Source organism: Centruroides vittatus, unplaced genomic scaffold (assembly GCF_030686945.1).
Source record: "Centruroides vittatus isolate TY-2023 unplaced genomic scaffold, ASM3068694v2 contig_440, whole genome shotgun sequence".
NCBI classification, from domain to species: Eukaryota; Metazoa; Arthropoda; class Arachnida; order Scorpiones; family Buthidae; genus Centruroides; species Centruroides vittatus.
This window is the reverse complement of record NW_027122240.1, coordinates 17262-38775: the sequence shown is the minus strand read 5'-3', so window position 1 is coordinate 38775 and position 21514 is coordinate 17262. Positions and strand designations below refer to the sequence as shown.

General features: G+C 32.7%; 1 protein-coding gene across 1 annotated transcript; it reads right to left on the bottom strand.

The window, feature by feature from the left end:
* Positions 1–14981: 14981 nt before the first annotated feature.
* Positions 14982–16283, bottom strand: LOC136977118 (uncharacterized protein F54H12.2-like). Its single transcript, XM_067272557.1, has one exon. The coding sequence runs from the start codon at positions 16281–16283 to the stop codon at positions 14982–14984; it is 1302 nt and encodes a 433-aa protein (XP_067128658.1).
* Between the last annotated feature and the right edge of the window lie 5231 nt (positions 16284–21514).

Here is a 21514-nt window from a genome sequence, read left to right as displayed (position 1 = left end):
TTGATCTTCAGGTAGGAAATTCTAAACACATAACAGTGATAGTGATAAAAATTTATTCTGATGGGATTTTTCGAATAATTTTAATGATAAAACGATTCCGTTTACAAGTGAAACCTTAATTTTAGGAACTATTCAAGGCAAATTAATTCTTCGTATTTAGAACTTTTTCGAATTCGCGTGAAATAGGTTTCCGGATTATTATATAATTTATCACAAAATATCTATTCAGTAGATTTTCCGTGCTTAAGTTTCTGAGTTATTTAGCGTTCGTTATTGACAAGTATTAATATTTGATAACCTCAATTACAATAATATTAGTAATTAAATGTTGTCATTCTAGAATAATTTCTAAATTAATATTGTAGTACAGTACAGAGTTATTTATCCGAACCCCGGTTATCCGAACGCTTTCCAGTCGGACTGTGTCGTGCTGAATCGAACGTTTTTGATACTAGATTTACTTCTAAAGTATAATTTTTATGTGTTTATATTCTTCAATGTATTTATTTTGTTTGTACGAAATAAAAAAATAATTTTTAACGATACATTAGCCTCGATGATTATAAAAATTTATGTTAGGCTTAACATCGGCGAAAATTCAACACGAAGCGATACGCAACGGAGAGAACTTTGAACATCGGACAGGTTAAAATATTTTTTCGTACATAATCGGTTATCCGAATAACCCCAGTTTCCAATTGATTCGGATAAACGACTCTCTACTGTAGTTAAATTTCAAAACAATAAATTTGAAACTGTTTTTTACCTGTATCCTCTTCAATGAAACAAAACGTCTGCAACAAAATTCATTGCTTGAAGAAATAGACTAAGAATGCTGTTGAAAATGTACACGGAATAAATCATTGTGACGAATACAATTTTGGCATTTAATTCTCCTCCATTTAAAAAAATCGCGACAAATGACAGAAGAGTAAATAATTTTGATATAGGATAAGACAGTATGTACGATATTCCGCTTATATATAAGAACATTCGAATTTTTTTCATTTTTTTTTAAAATATAAACAATTAAACAATATTAGTTGTAGAACTCTGAAAATAATTATTTAAAGATTAACACATTAGCATATAAAAATTATATTAAAATCTGTTTAAACCGGAATCGGATGTTACCGAATATTTTTATGCAGTGTTATAGTTTATGTTTGAATAGATTTTTTTAACAGAAACGTGCTTCTGAAAATACTTCTTTATTTCTTGAGGCGTTTGTCTTATTCAGATTCCGTTTTAGACAGGTTTTACTGCATTTAATTGCACTTACAGTCTAATGTTTTTTATTAATGCTGAATACGGTAATTCCCAGGTGTACATTTTAATTAATCTCATATCAGCAATCATCTCGTTCAACAGATTCAACCTTTCGTCTGCCAAAATAGCTGCTTGTAATCTATTATGTAATTAAATTTAAAAACATATAATTTTCAAAAATTGTATAAAACTAAATACTGAACGTATAGATTATATTTAAAGATTATCTTATATTAATAGTTTGACCTCGATTTAGTATGCATTGAATATTACAAAAGGAGCGTTTATGCTACTTGAATTTTTTTTTTTTTAAATATTATTTCGATCTTAGAGCTTATTTTACATATTTACATTTCATACAAGTGAAAGCTTTAGCATTTTTATTTTTTAATATAATTTCTAAGAATTATGTTCTACGTTTTAAATTGTCACTTACAAGGCAAAAACCAATAGTGCCGATTTGAACGGAACTTGTTGAGCTCGTAGAGTTAAGCACAAACAGTTTTTTCTCTAAATAAGAAGATTTACTTTTCTAACCATTTCAAAAAAGTGGGTCTGAAAATTGAGTGTTCAGCGTAAAGAAGTTGGAAGTTTCGTGTTCAGGAGTGGCCGTAGCCAAGTAAAAAGCAACCTTCTGGAGCTAGTAGATGTAGGTTCGAACATAGCGAATTTATTTTAATTTATTTATGTGTGACATTATTCTATTATTATCTGGCATAATTAACATTCTTATTACTATTATTATTCTTTGTATTTATAACTTATAAACAAGAAATTAAAAATCGTGATGTCATTTGTTGCTTAGGGAAAACAAGCTTCTCTAGATTTTAAGCTTAATCTTGTTAACTAAAACTTTCTGTTTGTTTGAAGCGTAACAAATATGTGCGTGTAAGGATGTTGTTCATAATATTAACAATTAAATGTACAAAACGATGCGACTAAGCTACGCCATTCTCATACCACTTGTCTTTTTCGTCTATTTTTTGCACTAAGGTTCGAGGTTTATTCGCTTCTAAGAACATCTCCTTGTTAGCAATAGCAATAACTTTTGAATAATTTTTTAATGAATAATTTTTAGTAACACATTTCATCACAATGTTTATACAGTATTCCACAGGTTCTGTCATGTGAAAAATTTTGTTTTAGTCAACTGAAAAAGGTGAAAATGAAAAAACTCATCCCAAAAATCGTCGATAAAAAATCTTTTCTCCGGAAACACTGGGTTGCATTGCGAAAATTTCCGTCTTTTTCTCAACGTCACATTTTACTTTTCTGCCCGAACGTGCTACGTGACGCCATGAAATCGCTAGGTGTGTGGTGCACAGGACTTCCATTGTACGAAAATTCGAGATTTTGCTGTTTTTCCCGAAGTATTATTTGTGATTTCAATTTCACGCTAAATGTCGAATGAAACCAACTGGGGTTTTCATAGTATCGTGCTATTGCCAGTATTGTATTTTTATCGTCACTCTAATAATAATATCACCAAGTGGCTATTTTGGCGCTATGCAGCGCGAACCGTGCTCATTATATCATTTTACAAGTCTGAAATATTAGTAAAAAAGTAACACTAAACAACTAAATATGTTTTAATATAGACAACAATCATTGTAATGTATGTAAAAAACGGACAGTTTAATTGCCGTTTAAAATTTCTATAAAATTTGTCTATGTTACAAAGTCCTAATTTATGTTCTTTTATCCTGGTAATTACCCTCAGCAAAAAAACTAAAAATTTACCAACACTTTATTTGCTGAAAAAAATTTTAATCCCTCACGAACGTTTTTCAACATTAAAACAAAATTTATATACAAATTTTGAAAAGTATTATGAAATGAAATTAAATAAACGCATCGCGAAAACTAACAATTGTAACTAAATGAACAAATATGGAAAAATAAATAATTTAATCACAATAATGAAAAGAAAAGAGTTTAATCTCGTTTACAAAAACCATGAGTTGTTATGTTATTAGTTATTATACTTTAATTTCTTATTTAAACGTTAACAAGTCTTGATCATCTAGCGTTTAAGCATTTATCTACTACTGTATCTGCAAAATTTCTATGTGTCGCAGATATATTCCTTCTTATGGTCAAACTGATGTTTTTCATACGATATTGTATAGAATCTTCTATAGATATAGTATATATTATAAAATATAGATATAGATAGTATATATAGTATATTCTATAGAATAATTTTATAAATAGTATAAAATTATTCTATAATTTTCTTACTAATTTTGTACAATCTTGCCTGTCTATCCTTTTTTTATTTTGTATTCGTTGTTACATAAAAGGATGTATATCGTAAGTGATCTCTTAAACCGGTGTGAGTTAACTTACATAGGTTGGAGAAGAATATCCGTAGTTCAATCGTATATGATATTATACTGTATAAAAAATATGTTAATGAAGTTTTAAAAAATTAAATAAACGGCCACGGTATTCAATAATTTTTCAGCATGGTCAATGTCATTCCGCATATGTGAAATTCATGGTCTATAATAATTCTTGTGATGCTCGAGATCAGTATGCTTAACCTCAGCCATATTACCATTTTCAATATCTGGTAATATTGCATGGATGTCAATTAATATATAATATTTATCAATTTTAAATATCTCATTAATTAATGACTATTAGATAAAAAATGATTATTTTTATTTTATTTACAGAGACTTTATAATTATATAATTTAAAGTAATAATTACCTCAATTTTGAATATACCTTACTCAAAGCAAATTGTATAGGAACGAAGAGAAATATTATCAAGAATCCCATTAAAATAGTCCATCCATAATATTGCCACAACATCAGTATCGAAACAATGACGAAGAAAGGCGATGTAAATAAATGTGCAACGGAGAAAACTTTCTGAAATGAATGAAATAATTTGATTAAAAGTAATAAAAATTTTAGTGTAATTATTCTGAAGATCATAAAGTAAATCACAAACATATGAGGTATGCAATAACTAGTTTTATTTTTTAAATAGAAATTAATATTTCTGGCACCGACAGTACTATTACCAAACTGTTGCATAATATTGAAAATAGCTAATTACCAGTTTTTACATTTTCAAAAACTTCTGTAAGTTATAAGTATTATTTGTAAGTTATAAGTTATAAGTATTATTTGTAAGTTATAAGTTATAAGTATTTTTTTGTATCAGCGCTTTCTTTTATTTTTCGTACGTTTATTTCCACTGTTTTATCAGTGTAAAGATTATAGTGTGTATGAATACCTCTGTCACGAAAAGTATCGAAAATATTTAAATAAAAAGCAAGATTTAAATTTAACATCAAAATTTATTTCGTTTTTCAAAGTAATTTTTTCCCACTGCAATAAACATATGAAAACGTTTTTTCTAATTCTTGAAGCAGACTGTAAAGTCGTTTTATCGAAAAATCCTTTCCGTACTTGCAGCAAATCTTTTTGTGGCATTAATAGCCTAAAACGCTTACGAATTACAAAGAAAATAACATATGCACAATTGTACAAAACGAGTGTTTTTCGATCAGCCAATAATTGAACAGAATGAACCGTTTAATAGATAAAGAAAGTTGCTAGAATTTTTTTTTTTTCACATTTGCTTTGATGGGTAGTTTTTATTTGAAGGCTTTTCGCAAGCTTCCTTTCTAGTATTTTATTATGTTTTGTTTGAAGTTAAAATGGAAAATTTGATCAATGCCTTTGAAGAAATAAATTTCACCAAAAGTAATAAACCGTATTAGTAGAAATCTATTGGGGTACTTTCTAGACGCAATTTCGAAATGCCACAATATTATTTTTGCGCATATCAGACAAAGTACACTGGAAGCCTTTTTTAGCAACAGCCAATAATGTTATATCTATGTACCACATGGACAGAGACTTCATGCCTTCGTGATTCTGATATTGCAAATCAGTTTTTTGAATTTTGATACGACTCACTCATTACTTGTAATAAAACAATGCATATTCTGATTTATTGTGTGCTGTAAGTTTTCATTATTATACATAAAACAGATTTATCAATATAATATTCTTATAGCATTTTTACTGATAATTTACTTACAGTTAAATAGTAATTTTTCAGCACTTTGTGTATTGCTTGAGAAGTTTCTAGAATCATTCGGTCAAGAGATATTTTTGATATTACAGCACTGTATTAAATATCTTTATAAGTTTTACTTGGCGCTAGGAATCTGAACATAGAAGCCAGTCTCTCACAGGCCATGAAATTTTTTATGCTGTGTCTTCTTTTTGTATTTCTGGTGTAATTAACAATAGTAATTTCAAAAAGTGTTCATATCCATTTGTAAATAATTTCGCCAATTTTCAAATTTATGATGTAATTCGCGAAGAAAATTCACACTATCGAACCTTCCACTCATCTCAGCTATTTTCTATACCACTATGAGTGATAAACAACTTTTTTGTTCTTAATTTTATTAGACAATGCAACTGTGTTTAAAAATTTGTCATTTATGGTTATAATGAAACTGAATCAAAGATGAAAACAAAAAGACGTATATTGGATGAAAATGAGTTTTCGTTCAGTTATATCTGGCATTTTATTTGATTATGTAAAACGTCCATTAACACATTATGTGTAGACCAGGCATAACTGATTCCATGACACACATGAGAACTGTGGTTAATTAGTGTCACAGTGTGAGAATATTAAAATTAATACAAATACGTTTTCCCACTGAATTAAACAAACTTTTTTTTAGTTCTTCGTACGGATTAATGCATTGCCGATTATATGAACTATTATACCACCAGATCCATATACTTGTAAGAGAGATGAGAAAATAGTCGAAATATGCAATGATTTTAGCACACTAATGTTTCTACAATTGCGTTTTCTATTTTTTTATTTGCAATTTTTTGTTTGGTGACAGTGAGGGAAGGATATTGTTATGTGAATCCATGGTGAAGTGGTTGTCTCTACGCGGTCATGTTTGATTAGTCTTGTGATAACGTAGTAAGTACAGGTGATATACTCGTTCACTTCTATTGTCCGTTTCATGTGTTGGCGTATTTTTCAGTCTTTGTGGTCTGTGCATGCATTTCCACAAAAACACCAAAACGCGGTTGGTTTTTTACATCTGCTGAAGACATTGCAGTAGCAATGCTTGAGCCGGCGCTGATTTTGTCACCAGTAACCAAAGGCGACTGTGCATTATTTCTTGAATGTTAGTCTCTGCCTAACGCGCGAACGCGACCTTGTTACCCGAGCGACGTCCGAGCCGGTATCATACAGATCTGGTTACTACCATGATAAATATCTCTACAAAATGTAGGTGTGGTCACACTTAGCTTCATTTCTTTCCATAGACCTTACTTGCATTGGTGTCCCTACCAGGAGCTTATGCTTCAACCTGCATTGCTTTATGGAGCAGTAAAATTATTCAACTCAACCTTCACCACCAGGTGATAACCACGAGTGTGTTATTATTATTATTATTACTGTTATTATTATTAACCCATCTCGATTATATTATAAGACTACCTTGTCGTTTGTTGTATAAGCATTTAATATGTAAAAGAATTTTTTAATTTATAGACTAGAGAGCGCACCTATTCATTGCCCAATTATAATTATTAATTTAGTTAAGAGATGGCGCTTAACGTTGCAAATTACTTTGTATTAATTATTATAATTTTTGTTATATTTAACGAGATAGGAGTTAGAACTGTACAACACGTATCTAACAGAACTGTAATTCAAAGCCACCCGTGGAGAGGAATTGATAGATAAGTATGATTAATAAGTTTTCCCTTTTCGGTCCTCTTGCGTAGTGAAGGCAGCACAATTTTGCTGGCCTCCGTATTAATATTTGGTGTAATTTCCGGTAGTTTAACTATCGGAAAGATAAATCCACCGCAAGAAATTCGGGTTATAAATTAGGTTTAGGTTTCCAGACAGACGTGTTTCTCAATAACAATTCCAAATTTCATTCGTTTGTAATGAATTGTTTGTTAAAAAATTTTTTACTAGTCGTTGATCGATTTCTAAAGCTAAGGAAGAATGTTACAAGGGTGCTCAATTTTAATGGTTTTTTAAGTTTAATTCTAGTGGTGGCATCTGGCGTCGATAGTTGCTGTAAAACTAATGCAATGGCATTTATTTTCGTGTTTTATGGAAAAGGAATTCGAAGTACAAACTAGTAGTTCCAGTGATTGTTCTTTACTGCTCATCGATTTCGGCTATTTATATTTTCATTCCAAATTCCAGGGATCGATACCACAGATAATACTTTCCCGCATGGGCAGTGTGGCTTCTGTTGGCAAAAATATTCTCCCGGCGCTCGGCAGTTCAGTAGTCACGCAGCTGTTACGTAATTCCGGATTAAACCCAATAGGAAACAAAAATTCGTTGTTGTAATAATCGTTTACACAAGCAAAAGTCGTACTTAAGAGGATTAATGCGGCGGGACACGGATTTGGCAAAGCGATAGTTACGACGGCACATCGATTTTTCTGTCTATCTTTCTGACATACGTGGAGTGATTATCTCGTCTCGTTCCCGATCTGGACATTGTTGAATGGAAACGTCCCGACAGAAGTACAAAGAAACCTTTTGTACGTGAGATATTATCGGTATTTTTTTACTTGTTTAAATGGCGGCCATGTTAGCTTATTTAACGATGCGGGAATATTTATGGAAAATGTTATTTATAATTGCCCGGTAAAAGTATGATGTATAAATTATACCGATGTGTGTAATATTTAATACGAGATAGTAACAAATTATCGGGCAGAAAGACAGACGCGGGTCGTCTGTTTCTTAATCGTTAGTTAAATTATACATTCCGGATGCAGTGTTTTAGTTGGAGGCATCGTATGGTCGTTCCGTCCTAATATATGTAATTTTACAAATAAACTGTTTTACAAAATAAATATAATTTTACTTTCTACTCGCTTTTTACACAGGGAAAGTATGACGATCGGTCAAAAATGAATTCCATAATTTTTACATTGTTTGACTAAAGACCTCGAAATGTTGAGAAATGCAAAAAACTTCGGGTTTTTTTTTATATGTTTTTATATGTTGGGGGAGAATTTTATTCACCCTTTTTGTAGCTCAATAACTCGTATGCTTTTTGTTGAATATTTCTGAAATTATGCCCGGAGGTTCGTGTATTCAGGGAAATTAATGCTATTAAATTTTTGGTGGCTAAAGGTCCATAGAGTGGGGAAGTAAAGGGGGTCCGTGTCGTATTTTAATAAAGGTCGGAGTTAATGACAAATTTACTCTTTATTAACATTTACAATCTTTTATAAAATTCACCCCTACCCTGAAAATTAATTTTTTTTTCTTGCCAATTTATAATAATTAAAAATATAAGTTTTTCATTTTAAAATATCGCAACAGATGGCGCCGCACACGCAGTATTAAAACTTGCCGGAAAAGTTAAGCAATTCGTTGCTGGACGTTTTATACGAATTACGTGGAACGAAGATGCAGTTATTGTTTTTTTTTCAAGTGTTTTTCCGACAGAATAATAGAAGAAATAGAACCAAAAATAATTTTTTAATCGGTGGAGGCGATTGTGTATAACTTATTTCGAAAACTAACCGCCGACATCTAGACGCTTGTTTTACTAAGAAGTCGGTAACGTTTAATTTTATCGATGAAAGACCACGCGATCGGTAAGCGTTCCAGCAATTCCGGCGTAGATTCTTTTGCCCGAAAATTTTCCGCCGCGACATTAAACGCACTGATGAAATTCCTCTTGACGAACTTTAAGTGTTTTTTTTAGTCTCTTCTGCTGTACGAAGGGACTAAAAGAACACTTAAAGTTCGTCATAAAAAAAAATTTGTGTTTTTTCAAGTTCACATTTATTGTCCTGCGATAAATTTTATTAAACGTAAGCAATAAATAATAATACATAGAGCCCAGTGTAGCCCAAAAAATGTAAGTTAGCCAGTTGCAATAAACTACTATTTTCTCATATTCTGGAACGGGGATCCCCAAAATACGACCTGCTTAGTTTGTAGAGAGAAATTAAAGAATAGAGAGAAATAGAAGAAAATAGTAGAAAAGGCGTCAGTCTTCAACGGGAAATGATCCCAGGGGTAATGATGATGATGATGATGGCTTGTAGATAAAAGAGATATTTTAGTTACAATATTTGTAATGTATTTTTTTAATTTTTGAAGAAAGTTCCAACATTATTTTTTAATATATATATATATGTGCGTGTTATATTAAATCGTACCTGACCCCGCTGTCGTTGCCAAAATTAGTAACGCGGCCCTCCCTCCTCTTGAAAACTCGGGGATTACTTCCATTCTACAGTAACGAGTGCAAGCCAAAGTTTTTTGGCGGATTACGTGTTATTGAAAGTTTGACAAAAAACAACGAAGTTTCATACGAGTACAAAAATGTATTTATCTGTACGAAAAATATTTACAGAAGTTTTTACAATAATTCTCGAAGCTCGGCAACGTAATTCTGACGCGTTCCACTGGAAAATTACATAGAAAAAAATTGTATGCGGACGGTAAAATGGAAGTGATGCGCGCACATCCAAACCCACTCTGCCAACTCCAAATTTTACAAATTAAGCAGAGCGTTCTTTTTCTTGTGTCTGTCCACACGCTAAACGCACGTGGCTGGTCGAGAAGTTTTCTCTTTCCTTCGTCCTTCAGCAAACTTTCTGGAGTTTCATTGCTCGGTTTGGACTGGAAATTAAAGCGAAAAACACTCAAATTTGTAGAAATGTACGGAATTAGTAGCGGGATCCGTTACGTCACATTAACAATCCACCTTGTTCTAATTAGTGACCAGCTATTACGTTACTGGCAGCGCCGGATTAACCCTCTAACGGGCCCTAGACAAAATTTAAATTGGGGGCCCCATTTAAATAAGTTGCTTCTAAACAAATCTTATATAATGTGACATTAGCGTAGCTAGCATGGGTGACACCCGGTACGGATATCGTGGTGTCATCCGAAGTCACATTGTAGTGTCACCCTTTTTAACTCTTTTATAAAACACTATTGAATTGTAATATCTTCGCACTCGAGCAACTCGGACGCTATATCGAATATGCGATGTCGCGAAGTATAAGTTTAGATTTAGAAAATAAATCATAACCATACATTAGTACGACCACGAGAGGCGGCCCTAGGAATATTTCTGGATGGTGCGAGAGATCTCGTGGCGTACATTACTTCTGACGCTCGGGTGGCTGTTGACCTTTTTTTTTTTCTTTTAGGCAATGGCCAGTCGAGCGGAGCTAAGTAGAAATTGTTAAATAGAGCCTTTTCTGTCCTATCGAATTTCTTACATAATTTTTAACTCGTTTTGAAACAGAGAAATCTTTTGCACTGAAGCCGGGCCCCTCCGAATTACGGGCCCTAGACATTTGCCTACTTTGCCTATTCGATAATCCGGCCCTGGTTACTGGGACTACCATCGAATAATTTCCGTCATTAATTTCGTCTTCCAAATTACGTCAGACGAAAAACATCTCGGAGAGGGATCCTAGACGTGTCTTTTAACGTCATTTCCGTTATAAAATTTGACGTTTCTGTAATCGATTTTGTTCCTGTAGCGTTATAAGGAAACCAAAACCTCGCTTGGACTCAGAACATTTTCTCGAACAACTTCCTATTGTGCTACTAGGCTGCTGGAACCGGCCCGGATCCGAAACAGTTATCTGGCTCCTCGTTTCGCTTGCCCTCCTTATATTTTGACAAATTGTTAAAGTTTAATTAGGGCAAATTATTGCCTCCTTGTGTCAAAACGCTTATACCTGACAGACAGACTCCTTTGGTGGCAATTTTATGACGCCCTCTTTCATCCCGTGTTTGCATTCCAACAAGGCCAGGACCAGTTTGACGTGATCGAATCACACGTGCTACGGCAACAGATCTTTAATAGGCGTTATGCGGCTGACGTCTGAAAAACAATCGTTCAAACATTTACATTTGGTAATTATACATAAATTTTAAAAAACGACACCTGCTTCAATTTATCAGAGGCGAAAACACCGCCTTTTCGATCAACTCTCTCATTTCGGCGGTGACGCCCAGACGTTGCACGTTCTGCGGGAGATCGACTTTGATGGCTTTCTGCAGGTGAGAGACCACGGTAAAGGGAGTCAGATCACTGGCGTATTCTATGTCCGCCAGGTTTTTACTCTTGATTATGGTGTAAGATATGGCTTCTGTCTGTGACAGTTGTCCCAATTTGTCCAGATGTCGGTAGTCGATCTGAGAGGTAAATTTTATTTGAAAAACTATCGTACTGTATTATTGCTTGTTAAATTTCGTGTTACGTACAAAATAAAAAAGAATTCCCGTATGTTTCGACGTAAAAATGCATTTAAAATGTCACAATACTTATGTTCGAATAGCTTACTACAGATTTGGTGTCTCCAAAACTATTCTTTTGAGATGGTTTTGGAGCAGAAGTCTGACACGAAATACACTATTCTTAACCCCCCTGAATTTTACACCTGCGAATCCGAGACATCTTCCAGTCTTGCCAGATTCTACAAGGAAGTGGGCAGGTGCAGGAAGCAGTCCAATAAATTTTTGTTGTTGAACACCATGTAGGGCGATTTTCTCCTCGTTGGCAATTTGGTTTTTTATTTGCATTAGATTCTTGTACAGTGTTCCCTGAAAATAAAAAACGACATATCAATATCAGTAGTGTTAGGGAGAGAGACTCTGGTATAATTTGTTAAACTTTTAAGACTTTATAACTTTTATCTCAGTAACGCTCAACATTCCGAAGGAAAGACGTCCACCAGGGGCTAAAAATGACAAAAACCGTTGAATCGTTCGAGCGTTTCTACGATATTTGCATTCCAAAAGCTCTCGTAGACATTAAAACCACGCCCATTTTTGCCGCCCCTTCGGATATACTTCACCGTGAAATGTGAGCGAGCGTTTTTAGAATACGCCGCCGATATTTTTTGTTAAGAGATTTTTTTTCTCTCTTTACAATACGACGATCTCTCTCTTAAGAGAATCAATATTTTTTTTTTTATTTAAGAGAATTAATATTATTATATATATAACTTTAATATATTTTCCTTTTCGTTATGTTTTAAGATTTCTTTACAATACGACGATCTCTTTCTCTCTTAAGAGAATCAATATTTTTTTTTTTATTTAAGAGAATCAATATTATTATATATATAACTTTAAGATATTTTTCTTTTCGTTAAGCCAATGCCATCTGTTGGCAAAATATTAAACTTCATTTCTTTTTTAAATTATTTTTTTCCTTTGAAATTTCGAAACCGATTAAAAAAATAACAAACAGCGCGAACCGTCCGTCGCTAATCGGATCGCGCCATTTGCTATTTGGTTTTTATCGATACTTTTACGATATATATATTTTTTTCTCCTCTTTCTTTTATTTATTTTTATATTTTTATCTTTTTATATTTATATATTTTTTTATTTTTTTATATAAGAGAACTTTCTTTTATTTATTTTTATATTTTTATTTTTTTATATTTATATATTTTTTTTATTTTTATAAGTTTTGGTTTTGGTTGGGCGCCATCTGTCGATAAATATGTGTCGCGACTAGGATTAAATAAACGACGATAACCACGATGACATCAATTTCTTTTCTTTTTATTAGCTATTAACTACCAATTATATTAACAAAAATGATGATTAACATAATGGATTAACAAAATATTAATAAAAATGATGTAAAAAAAATGAAGAGATCTCTGTCGAATGCGCCTAAAAAAAACAATAAATATTATGTTGTATATTTATTTTTAAAAAAATTTTTTATTATAAATAGTTTAAATTAAAAGTAGATTGTAAGGAAAATCTGCAAGAAAAAAAAGCAGAGGGCGTTAGTCGTTCTTCTTTTTTGAAACAAAGAAGATTGTCAAACAAAGAAAGATGTCTAGTCATTGTGTCTAAAATGCAACTGTTGCTTTTAGACTTACAATTGTTTTTTAAATATAAGAGACGATCAATAGGATTAATCGATGTATCGCCAACAACCGCGAAGGTAAGAAGTTTAAGATTGAAATTATAAAAAAAGCGTATTAAAAAGTTATAAAAAAAAGTTAGTCGTAGAAAGCTTAAATTTATTTCAAATATTAAAAAACTAAAAGAATTAAAATTGACCTAATGTCTAGACATTCATCTTTTGTTCGGCTCGAAAAAACCTTGCAGAATATTCTTACATCTATTATTTAAAATTTATATAAAGTTTTTTGAAGAAAACTTACCTTCTATTGGTCGTCTTCAAATAAAATTAGTTTTTGTCGACCCATTTTTATTATAATTATTCTATAGCATTCTTGAAAAATAAGTACGTTTTTTCTAAATGCGGCGTTTAAATTTGTTATATTGGAATATGTTTTTTCATTATAAAAAATGCTTTTTTTTTTATATACACTTACTATTACTTCTGATGGTATATTTAACGGAATGCTAATTCTTGGCTTAACATAATAAATATTATGTAGCAGTATTGTTGTTTCTGAAAATTATAAAATACTTTTTAAAAAAATACAATTAAATAAAAAATTTTTTCTAAAATATAAAAAAGATAATTACCATTATGGTCTAAAATTTTCCACGCTCCTTTGTGAAAAAAACATACTTGATTGTCTTCATCAAAATTCTGCAATATTTGGACTGAATCCCATGATTCGGAGACCATGTGAGTTCCTTTATATATTTTCCCCTCAAAATTCAAACTATATTTAGTGAAATATTTGCTTTCTAAAAACGTCGCATTCGACGGAGATCTCATCTTGGAGAGGGTTAAAAAATCGGATAAAAGCGAAAGTATTTATACTCTAGGTGTATTAATATATGCGTTCACTTTCGCTAGTCCCCATCTTAGCCTACGGCATCAAAGTCGCGTCTTATCTGTCCCTCTCTATCTTTTTACATTCTAGGTCAAAGATAGGCCTCCTAATTCAAAGTCAAGAATTCGAAGAGGGTTAAAAAAATGGGGTAAAAGCGGAAGTATTTATACTCTAGGTTTATTAATATATGCGTTCACTTTCGCTAGTCCCCCATCTTAGCCTACGGCATCAAAGTCGCGTCTTATCTGTCCCTCTCTATCTTTTTTACATTCTAGGTCAAAGATAGGTTTCCTAATTCAAAGTCAAGAATTCGAGGTGACCCGATTCCCACACAAAGCGACTAATGTTTTATAGTTTCAATTAAAAAACGCATTTTTTAAGTTTTAAAAAAAATTTTATTTGAGTAAACTAACGCTATATTGGTTACATTTAATGAATATATTTGGTAGTATTTTACCAAAACGAAAATTATTGCGTACAAAAGCAAATACATAGTTATCATTAAAATATTTAGTATTAGGCTGAAGAATTTTTAAGTCTTGGTTTCTCGATATTTTGTAGAGAAAAAATAAGCAAAAGTATCCGCACGTAGAGCTATACGGACCTTGGAACGTTTTTCGATTCTAGCGCAACTCCTTGGAATTCTGTCTTATGAACTTTATAATGTTCGGGATTTTTGGTGGTAGTCCGTATGAGTCAAAATAATAACAAGTCGAATTTCGGAAAAAAAGAGCTATCCAGTGTCGTCTGGGATTTTTGCTGTTCTCCGTATTAACGATAAAGCTTCTCTTCTTTCCGATTGTTTGAGGTAATAAATCTTGACAGATAAACGCCACCGAATGTCTTGCTAATTTCGGAATCACCTAACGCCAGTTTCCAGAGCATAATCGTATCCATTAGTTGTTTAGTAGTTGACGTAAATGTTTCGCGATCGATCGATTTCTATTGTATTACGATATTCTAAGAAGCATATGACGTTAACTGTTTCTGGCAAAGGTCTTTTGAACTTTAAATCGAAACTAACATTTCCATAGGTCAACACAGAGGTATGGTTTTCGGATGCTGCGCGGTTGGGAGTTAGGTCGAATACGTGGAACATGTATCCTTGAGCGTAGTCGGAATACAATATATTAGCGAATTTTCCGTAGGGAATTTCCCCTATTTCTTCGAATAATGTTGCGTAGCTTCGAGCGTAAGATTTTGCGTCAAAGTCTGGACAGAACGGGTTCGGTGGGATTGAAATCGAATCTTTTATAGCAGAAATATAGTTTAAGTCGAAATTTTCAAAATTGAAAGGATTTAAATCGATCTGTCCATTAAAAGCATTATTTCGCACCAATTCGATTATAATTCTTTTCGGGATTCGACCGATTATCGCATTCGATATATTTGAACTTAAAATCCCTTTACTTAATGTAAATACTTTAATATTAACTCGTCGATAAGGCATTTTAATTACAGAATTTTCTAATGTTTTTTCCATTCCAATTAAGATGCTAGGACTTACTTCTATTCTATTTACTTTTAACGTAATATTCTTTAATCGAATCTGATAATTATCAGCCATCGCCATTAGAGCGAAAGCGTCTTTCGAACGTTCCAATTTTATTCGAACGTCTACGCCGTTTATCAATAATTTAGGTCTGTTAATAAAATCGAAATGAAGTCGTCCGTATAAATCTAATACTTGGCTTCTGCTGCTTTTCTTAAACCTGGTGACTAATCCTTCATTCTTGGTGTCTTTAATCGGGTTGGTTTCGTTTAAAAATCCGGCGGTGTCTTTGTAGAAGAAAGAGCTGGTTAAATAGATTTTTTGCGCCTCTTCGGAGGAAAATAATAGATTTTCTATTATCGCTCTGTATGGGTAATTAACGTGTGTAGATACGGTTTTATCGTTAAATATCGTAGTACATTGAGAGAACATCGAATGCAAAAAATTATTCACGGGTGTTACTAAATCGGTATCGAGAGTAGAAGTTCCATTTTGTTTAGTAACAGTAACTTGCGCATTAATCGAAATACTGCTCAAATCTATTAAGTTTTCTCCAGAGCCGGGGATTAGAAATTCTATAGGAGATTTCTGATCGGTTATCGAAGCGATGGAATGTAGAATAGCCTCTATAGTATTTAAAATCGCCAACTGGGTCGGAATAGTTTTAAAAAAATCTAGTTCCGATTTTAAACACGGGCAGGAGAAAGGATCCATTTTTTAGGAGGAAATATCTACTACTTTCCTCTTCTTAGTATTCTTTCGTTTTACGCTTTTTCTTAGACGTTTTCGTTTTTTACCCAACCCGCTTTGAATTTGTTTAATGACATCATCTTTTATTTCTCTACCCGCTTGATTAATTCTCGATAGAGCCGAGTCTTTTAACGATTTTCCTGTGAGTATATCCGACCCGATATTTTTCGCTATATTTAACGCTTTTTTTCCAATATATCGACCCGCGTGTTTTAAAATTGGTATTGCTTCGCGAAAAATTGAGCCGAAAAATCCATATCCTCGTTGAATCGGCCGACTTTTAAAGTATGGTCCTCTTCCCCATTGAGGAGTAACATAAGGGGTGTGAGGAAATATAGAATCGGGATATCCTCCCATCTGCGAACGATAATAACTGATACAGTCCTCTGGTTTAAGCTTCATTTTATCAAATAACCGATTCTTTAATGAATCCGGTTTTATATACTTTTTCGACGAAAACACAATACCAAAAGCGTTTTTCCCGAAGTAAATATGACGTTTTCACTTGTTGATGTGCATATGTCTACGGTTATAGTCTCGATATAATTTGATCGAAGAGGGAAAAATAACGGAGTATTATAAATTTTAACGATTTGTTGATCTTTTTCTCTCATAACTGGAATTACTCGAAATAGTGGAGCCGAAGAATCGCCTACGTTATGCGATTCTATTAAATTAGAATATACAAATATTTCTGTTATTTCGGCGTTTAATTCTAAGGGATAAGTTCCCGTAAATTCTCCTTCGGAATATTCTAATCGATCGAATCCTAATATATCTTTTAATTGACTATTAAATTTTACGGTAGTTTCTCGTGGAACTTTCAATAATAGCTTTTTATCGGGAAGCGATTTAAAACTGATTGTCTGAAATGATTTAAGAAATTCTCTTTGTCCGTATAATCCAATCGGTATATGCGTCGTATTTTCGACGTTTTCGATTTTTACTTTATCTATATATCTATTTTTTTCGATTAATGTAATAAATTCTTTTTTAAAATCGGTAAAAGATGAATTATATTGAATCTTTTCATCTTTTCCTCTTACAATATATTGTTTTAAATACTATAGATTTAGAGCCGAAAGAAATGTAGGAGCATCTTGATTTATGCGTAATTCGCAATCTTGAGTGATCTGAATCATCACAAAGCTGTCTTCTTTGTTATAAGAAAATTTAATAAGACCATCCTTTCTTAATTCTTTTAAATTATTCGTAATAGTCTCGAATATATTACTTGATTTGTTCTCTCTTATAGGATATAACGGAATTAGTGTAGTCAAATCATCAGTTTTTACTTTAATCAACTTCGTCTCTTTAGAAATTATGTTGTAAGTATTATTTTCGCTAGTTATATTAAACCACGAACGAGGTATTATTATCTGGGACAATGCCGCTTCCCACGACCCGCTTAAATTTATCGGTGGATTAATTTTCGATCTGAAGGACGATTGAGTATTTTTTGGAAAATAGTCCATACTCGCCGTACTGATAAGCGTAACATAAAACCTATCCATTTTTGACTTTCTGCAGTTCTTCGTTATAAAATCGACCCGTAATCGTCTGGTTGTTGTAATCTTTTAACACATAAGTGACCGGGGTCGTCGGAAATCGGTTTTTTATATAGAAAACCTCTTTACTCCATCCTGCCAAATATCCTCTAGAAAACGTTTTACGTTTCTTAGAAATTCTAACTTTATCATTAATTTTATATTTATATTTTATTTTCGTTTTCGTTTTACCGTAAAGTCGATTAAAAATTTGTAAATGGTGTTTAGGTTTCACCTCGGCCGGAGGCATTCCTATAGTTTGATGTTTACTATAATTATATGCCTTCACCAAATCGTTTAATTTATCGATATATTTATTAGAATTTCGATAGGTAATAAGACGATAAATTTTATTTTTTAAAGTTTTATTAAACCGTTCTACGACCGACGCTTTCGTTTCGGAATGAGTATAATAATGATTTATTTGATGTTTTTTAAATAAATCCTTAATAACAGAATTCATAAACTCTTTCCCTTTATCGGTATGTATCATCCTGGGTATTACTTTTCTAAATATTTTTTGAAATGCTTTTTTTATCGTTTCGGGTTTTTTGTCTTTTACTGGAATTACATACGCATATTTAGAAAACACGTCGATAGTTGCTAATAAATATTTTATTCCATTATTATCTTTCGAAAATTGTCGAACATCCATAAGATCCGACTGGAGTAGTTCTCCTTGATATAGCGCTTTAGTTTTACGGCGACTATAATTTTTTCGTACGGGTTTATGCAACGTATACGTATCTTGAGTCGATAGCCATTGTTCGACGGTTTTTCTAGGCAACTTTGTCGCTTTTATTAGTCTCGTTACGCCGCCAAACGATGCCAAATCAGATGGATTATAATAAATAGAGCTTAATAATCTTTCCATGAAATATGTTTTCTTTTAGACGAGCCAATTCGTTTAAGAATTTTTGTAGACGAAACTCTTTTTTTACTTCCGCTAGTAATTGATCGTATGGGAGGCGGCGGAATCGACGGCGTTCGAAAACGAAGTATGGGCGATTCTTCTATTCGTAATCGACTCGATAGCGCCTTATTTCCTATCCATTCTCTAGGAATATTAGATTTAATAATCGCTTGATAAAATTCGTTAAATCCGACGGGCACGATAGAAGATTTTCGATTGCGCTTTAAATGCGACATCAGATCCGCGATATGGGAGTTAATTATCGGTTCATTATCTACCAGAAATTCTCCTTTTTCGTTCCAATCGTATTGATATTGCTTTAGTAATTGAATGATATGTGGAACATATTTTTGATATCCCAGCGGGACAGAAACTGATATCTGATCTTCAATAGTCGCTGGTTTTGTCGGTTCTAACGATGGTTGCGATTCTTCGATCGGTTCTGATACCATCGAGACTCGAATCGGTTCTTTCGGCGTGTGAATAGTTTGTTTAAATCTCAAAATTAGTTGGCTTAATAATTTAACTTTCAAATCGTCTGATAAAGTACTTTTTTCTAATAAATCTTGGATATTATCGTGCAATCGTATTTCCGGTTTTTGCAGTTGATATTTAGGTACTAATTTGGGAGGTACTAACGCCATTCGTTGAGCCATTTTCTTTATAATCCAAAAATTCTTTTAGCTAATGATATTATTGGATCTAAAATCACGCCTAAAAATCCTCCCGATTGATTTATCAAAATCTTCTTTTTTGCTTGGAGACCTATTTTTTTATTTGCGAGTTTTCGAATACATTTTTTATATTTTTTTAATTTATTAATGTTTACCGGTACTCGACCTTGCAGCGTATTATCGCAAATTTCGCATATGACTTTTATCTGATCGGGGGATGCTTCTTTTAACAAAGCTTTTCTCTGAGCGGGTGTTGCCTTTGCCAGCACATTTAACAAATGATAATTTTTTCTGATATTCTTCATTTTTGTGGAATATAAACCCAATACACGCCTTGGTTGTCGGGAAAACACGAATCTCGTAAACACAATTCTTTATCGGTCGACGGATGGAAATCGATAAACAAATAACTGTACGGTTTGGATGTCGCGTTTAAATATGCGTCTTTGAAGTAGGGCATTTTGCCTATAAACGCTTGACGAGCGAGACAGTTGATTTGGCTTTCATCTCTATTATTCTTAAATAAAATCAAATAATGAGTATTTAAACTAATATCTCTCATTACTTTATTACGAGGAAATAAATTCTGCATTATCAATATAACGCTTATATTTTTATGATGCGATTGAACGGTAAATAATTCCGCAATTTTTTCGGTTATAGAATGCATTAAATCGTCTATAATTATTAAATCTACATTTTCGTCGATACTTTCGGGAATACCGCATTTAAAATGAATATTTTTCTCTTCCACGAACCAAGGTTGATACATTGAGTAACACCATAAAATGCGATTTAATCGTTTTTCGTAGATATTTTCGTGTAGCATTTTCCGAACTAAAGAAGTTTTTCCAGATTGAGACGGGCCCACGACGATACAACTGGACGGATGTTTTAAACGCATTTTCTGCACAGTAAGTTAAATTCGTTCTTTAATAATTGTACACCATTATATTTGTGAGGCAATCCATCGGTCGAAAATTTTCGAATGTCGTATACAGTTCTTCCAGCATTCGTACATTTATGTAAATAAAAGTTTCTACCTAAATGTAAAGAATATTCGCAAGTAGTGTTTTTTATATTAATTTCTTTAAAATTTGATCCTTTTAATAAAACTATAAAAGAAATTGTTAGCGAAAATATTTCTATACAGCTTATAATAATAAAAGCGACTACTATTTTGCGAGACATGATGATCTAAAATAGCAATTAAAACCAAAATAACTGCTTATTAAATAAAATCAAAAACACTACTGCACATGCGCGAAAACATAAAAACCACAATCGCGAACTTAAAAATTATTTTATTCGAAAAGATGGCGAGGTATAGAGACGATGTACCCGAGATTCGTTGGATGGCGTTTTACCCCATCAACGAGAACTTATTAGTTCCGTACGCATTCTCTAGAACCTTCTTCCCTTGCATCGAGTTGGCAGAAAAATCGGCTAAAACTCAACAGTTTCCTCCAACTACTAAAATTCTATACTCAGTAGATTTTCGACCATGGTTTAACCCAAAAGTGAAACAGATCCGATGGATACTGACAGCGAAAGAATCTCCCCATCATCATAGCGTATTCATTCAAGAGAAATCCGACAAAATCTTTACCAACTTCAACGAATGCGCTTCCCACGCTCTAGAAAACGACCCTCATTGTGGACAGACTGAAAATAATATTCCAAAAATGTATTTTGAATACGAAATTAAAAAATAAAATTGCATTTTCTCGAAAATTTGTGTCTTGTTTTATAATTTTTTTCGTCAACAGATGACGCTACATAAAACAACAGTGCACATGCGCGAAAAAACATAAAAACCAATCGCGAATTTAAAAATTATTTTATTCGAAAAGATGGCAGGGTGTAGTGACGATATGCTACCCGTGATTCGTTGGACAGCGTTTGTTCCATTGAAAGAGAAATTATTAGTTCCATACGCTTTCTCTAGAACCTCGTTTCCCTGCATCGAGTTAGCAGAAAAATCTGCCAAGGCCGCGGCTGAAGCTCAACAGTTTCCTCCGACTGTTAAAATTCTATACTCTGTAGATGTTTGCCCTCGAT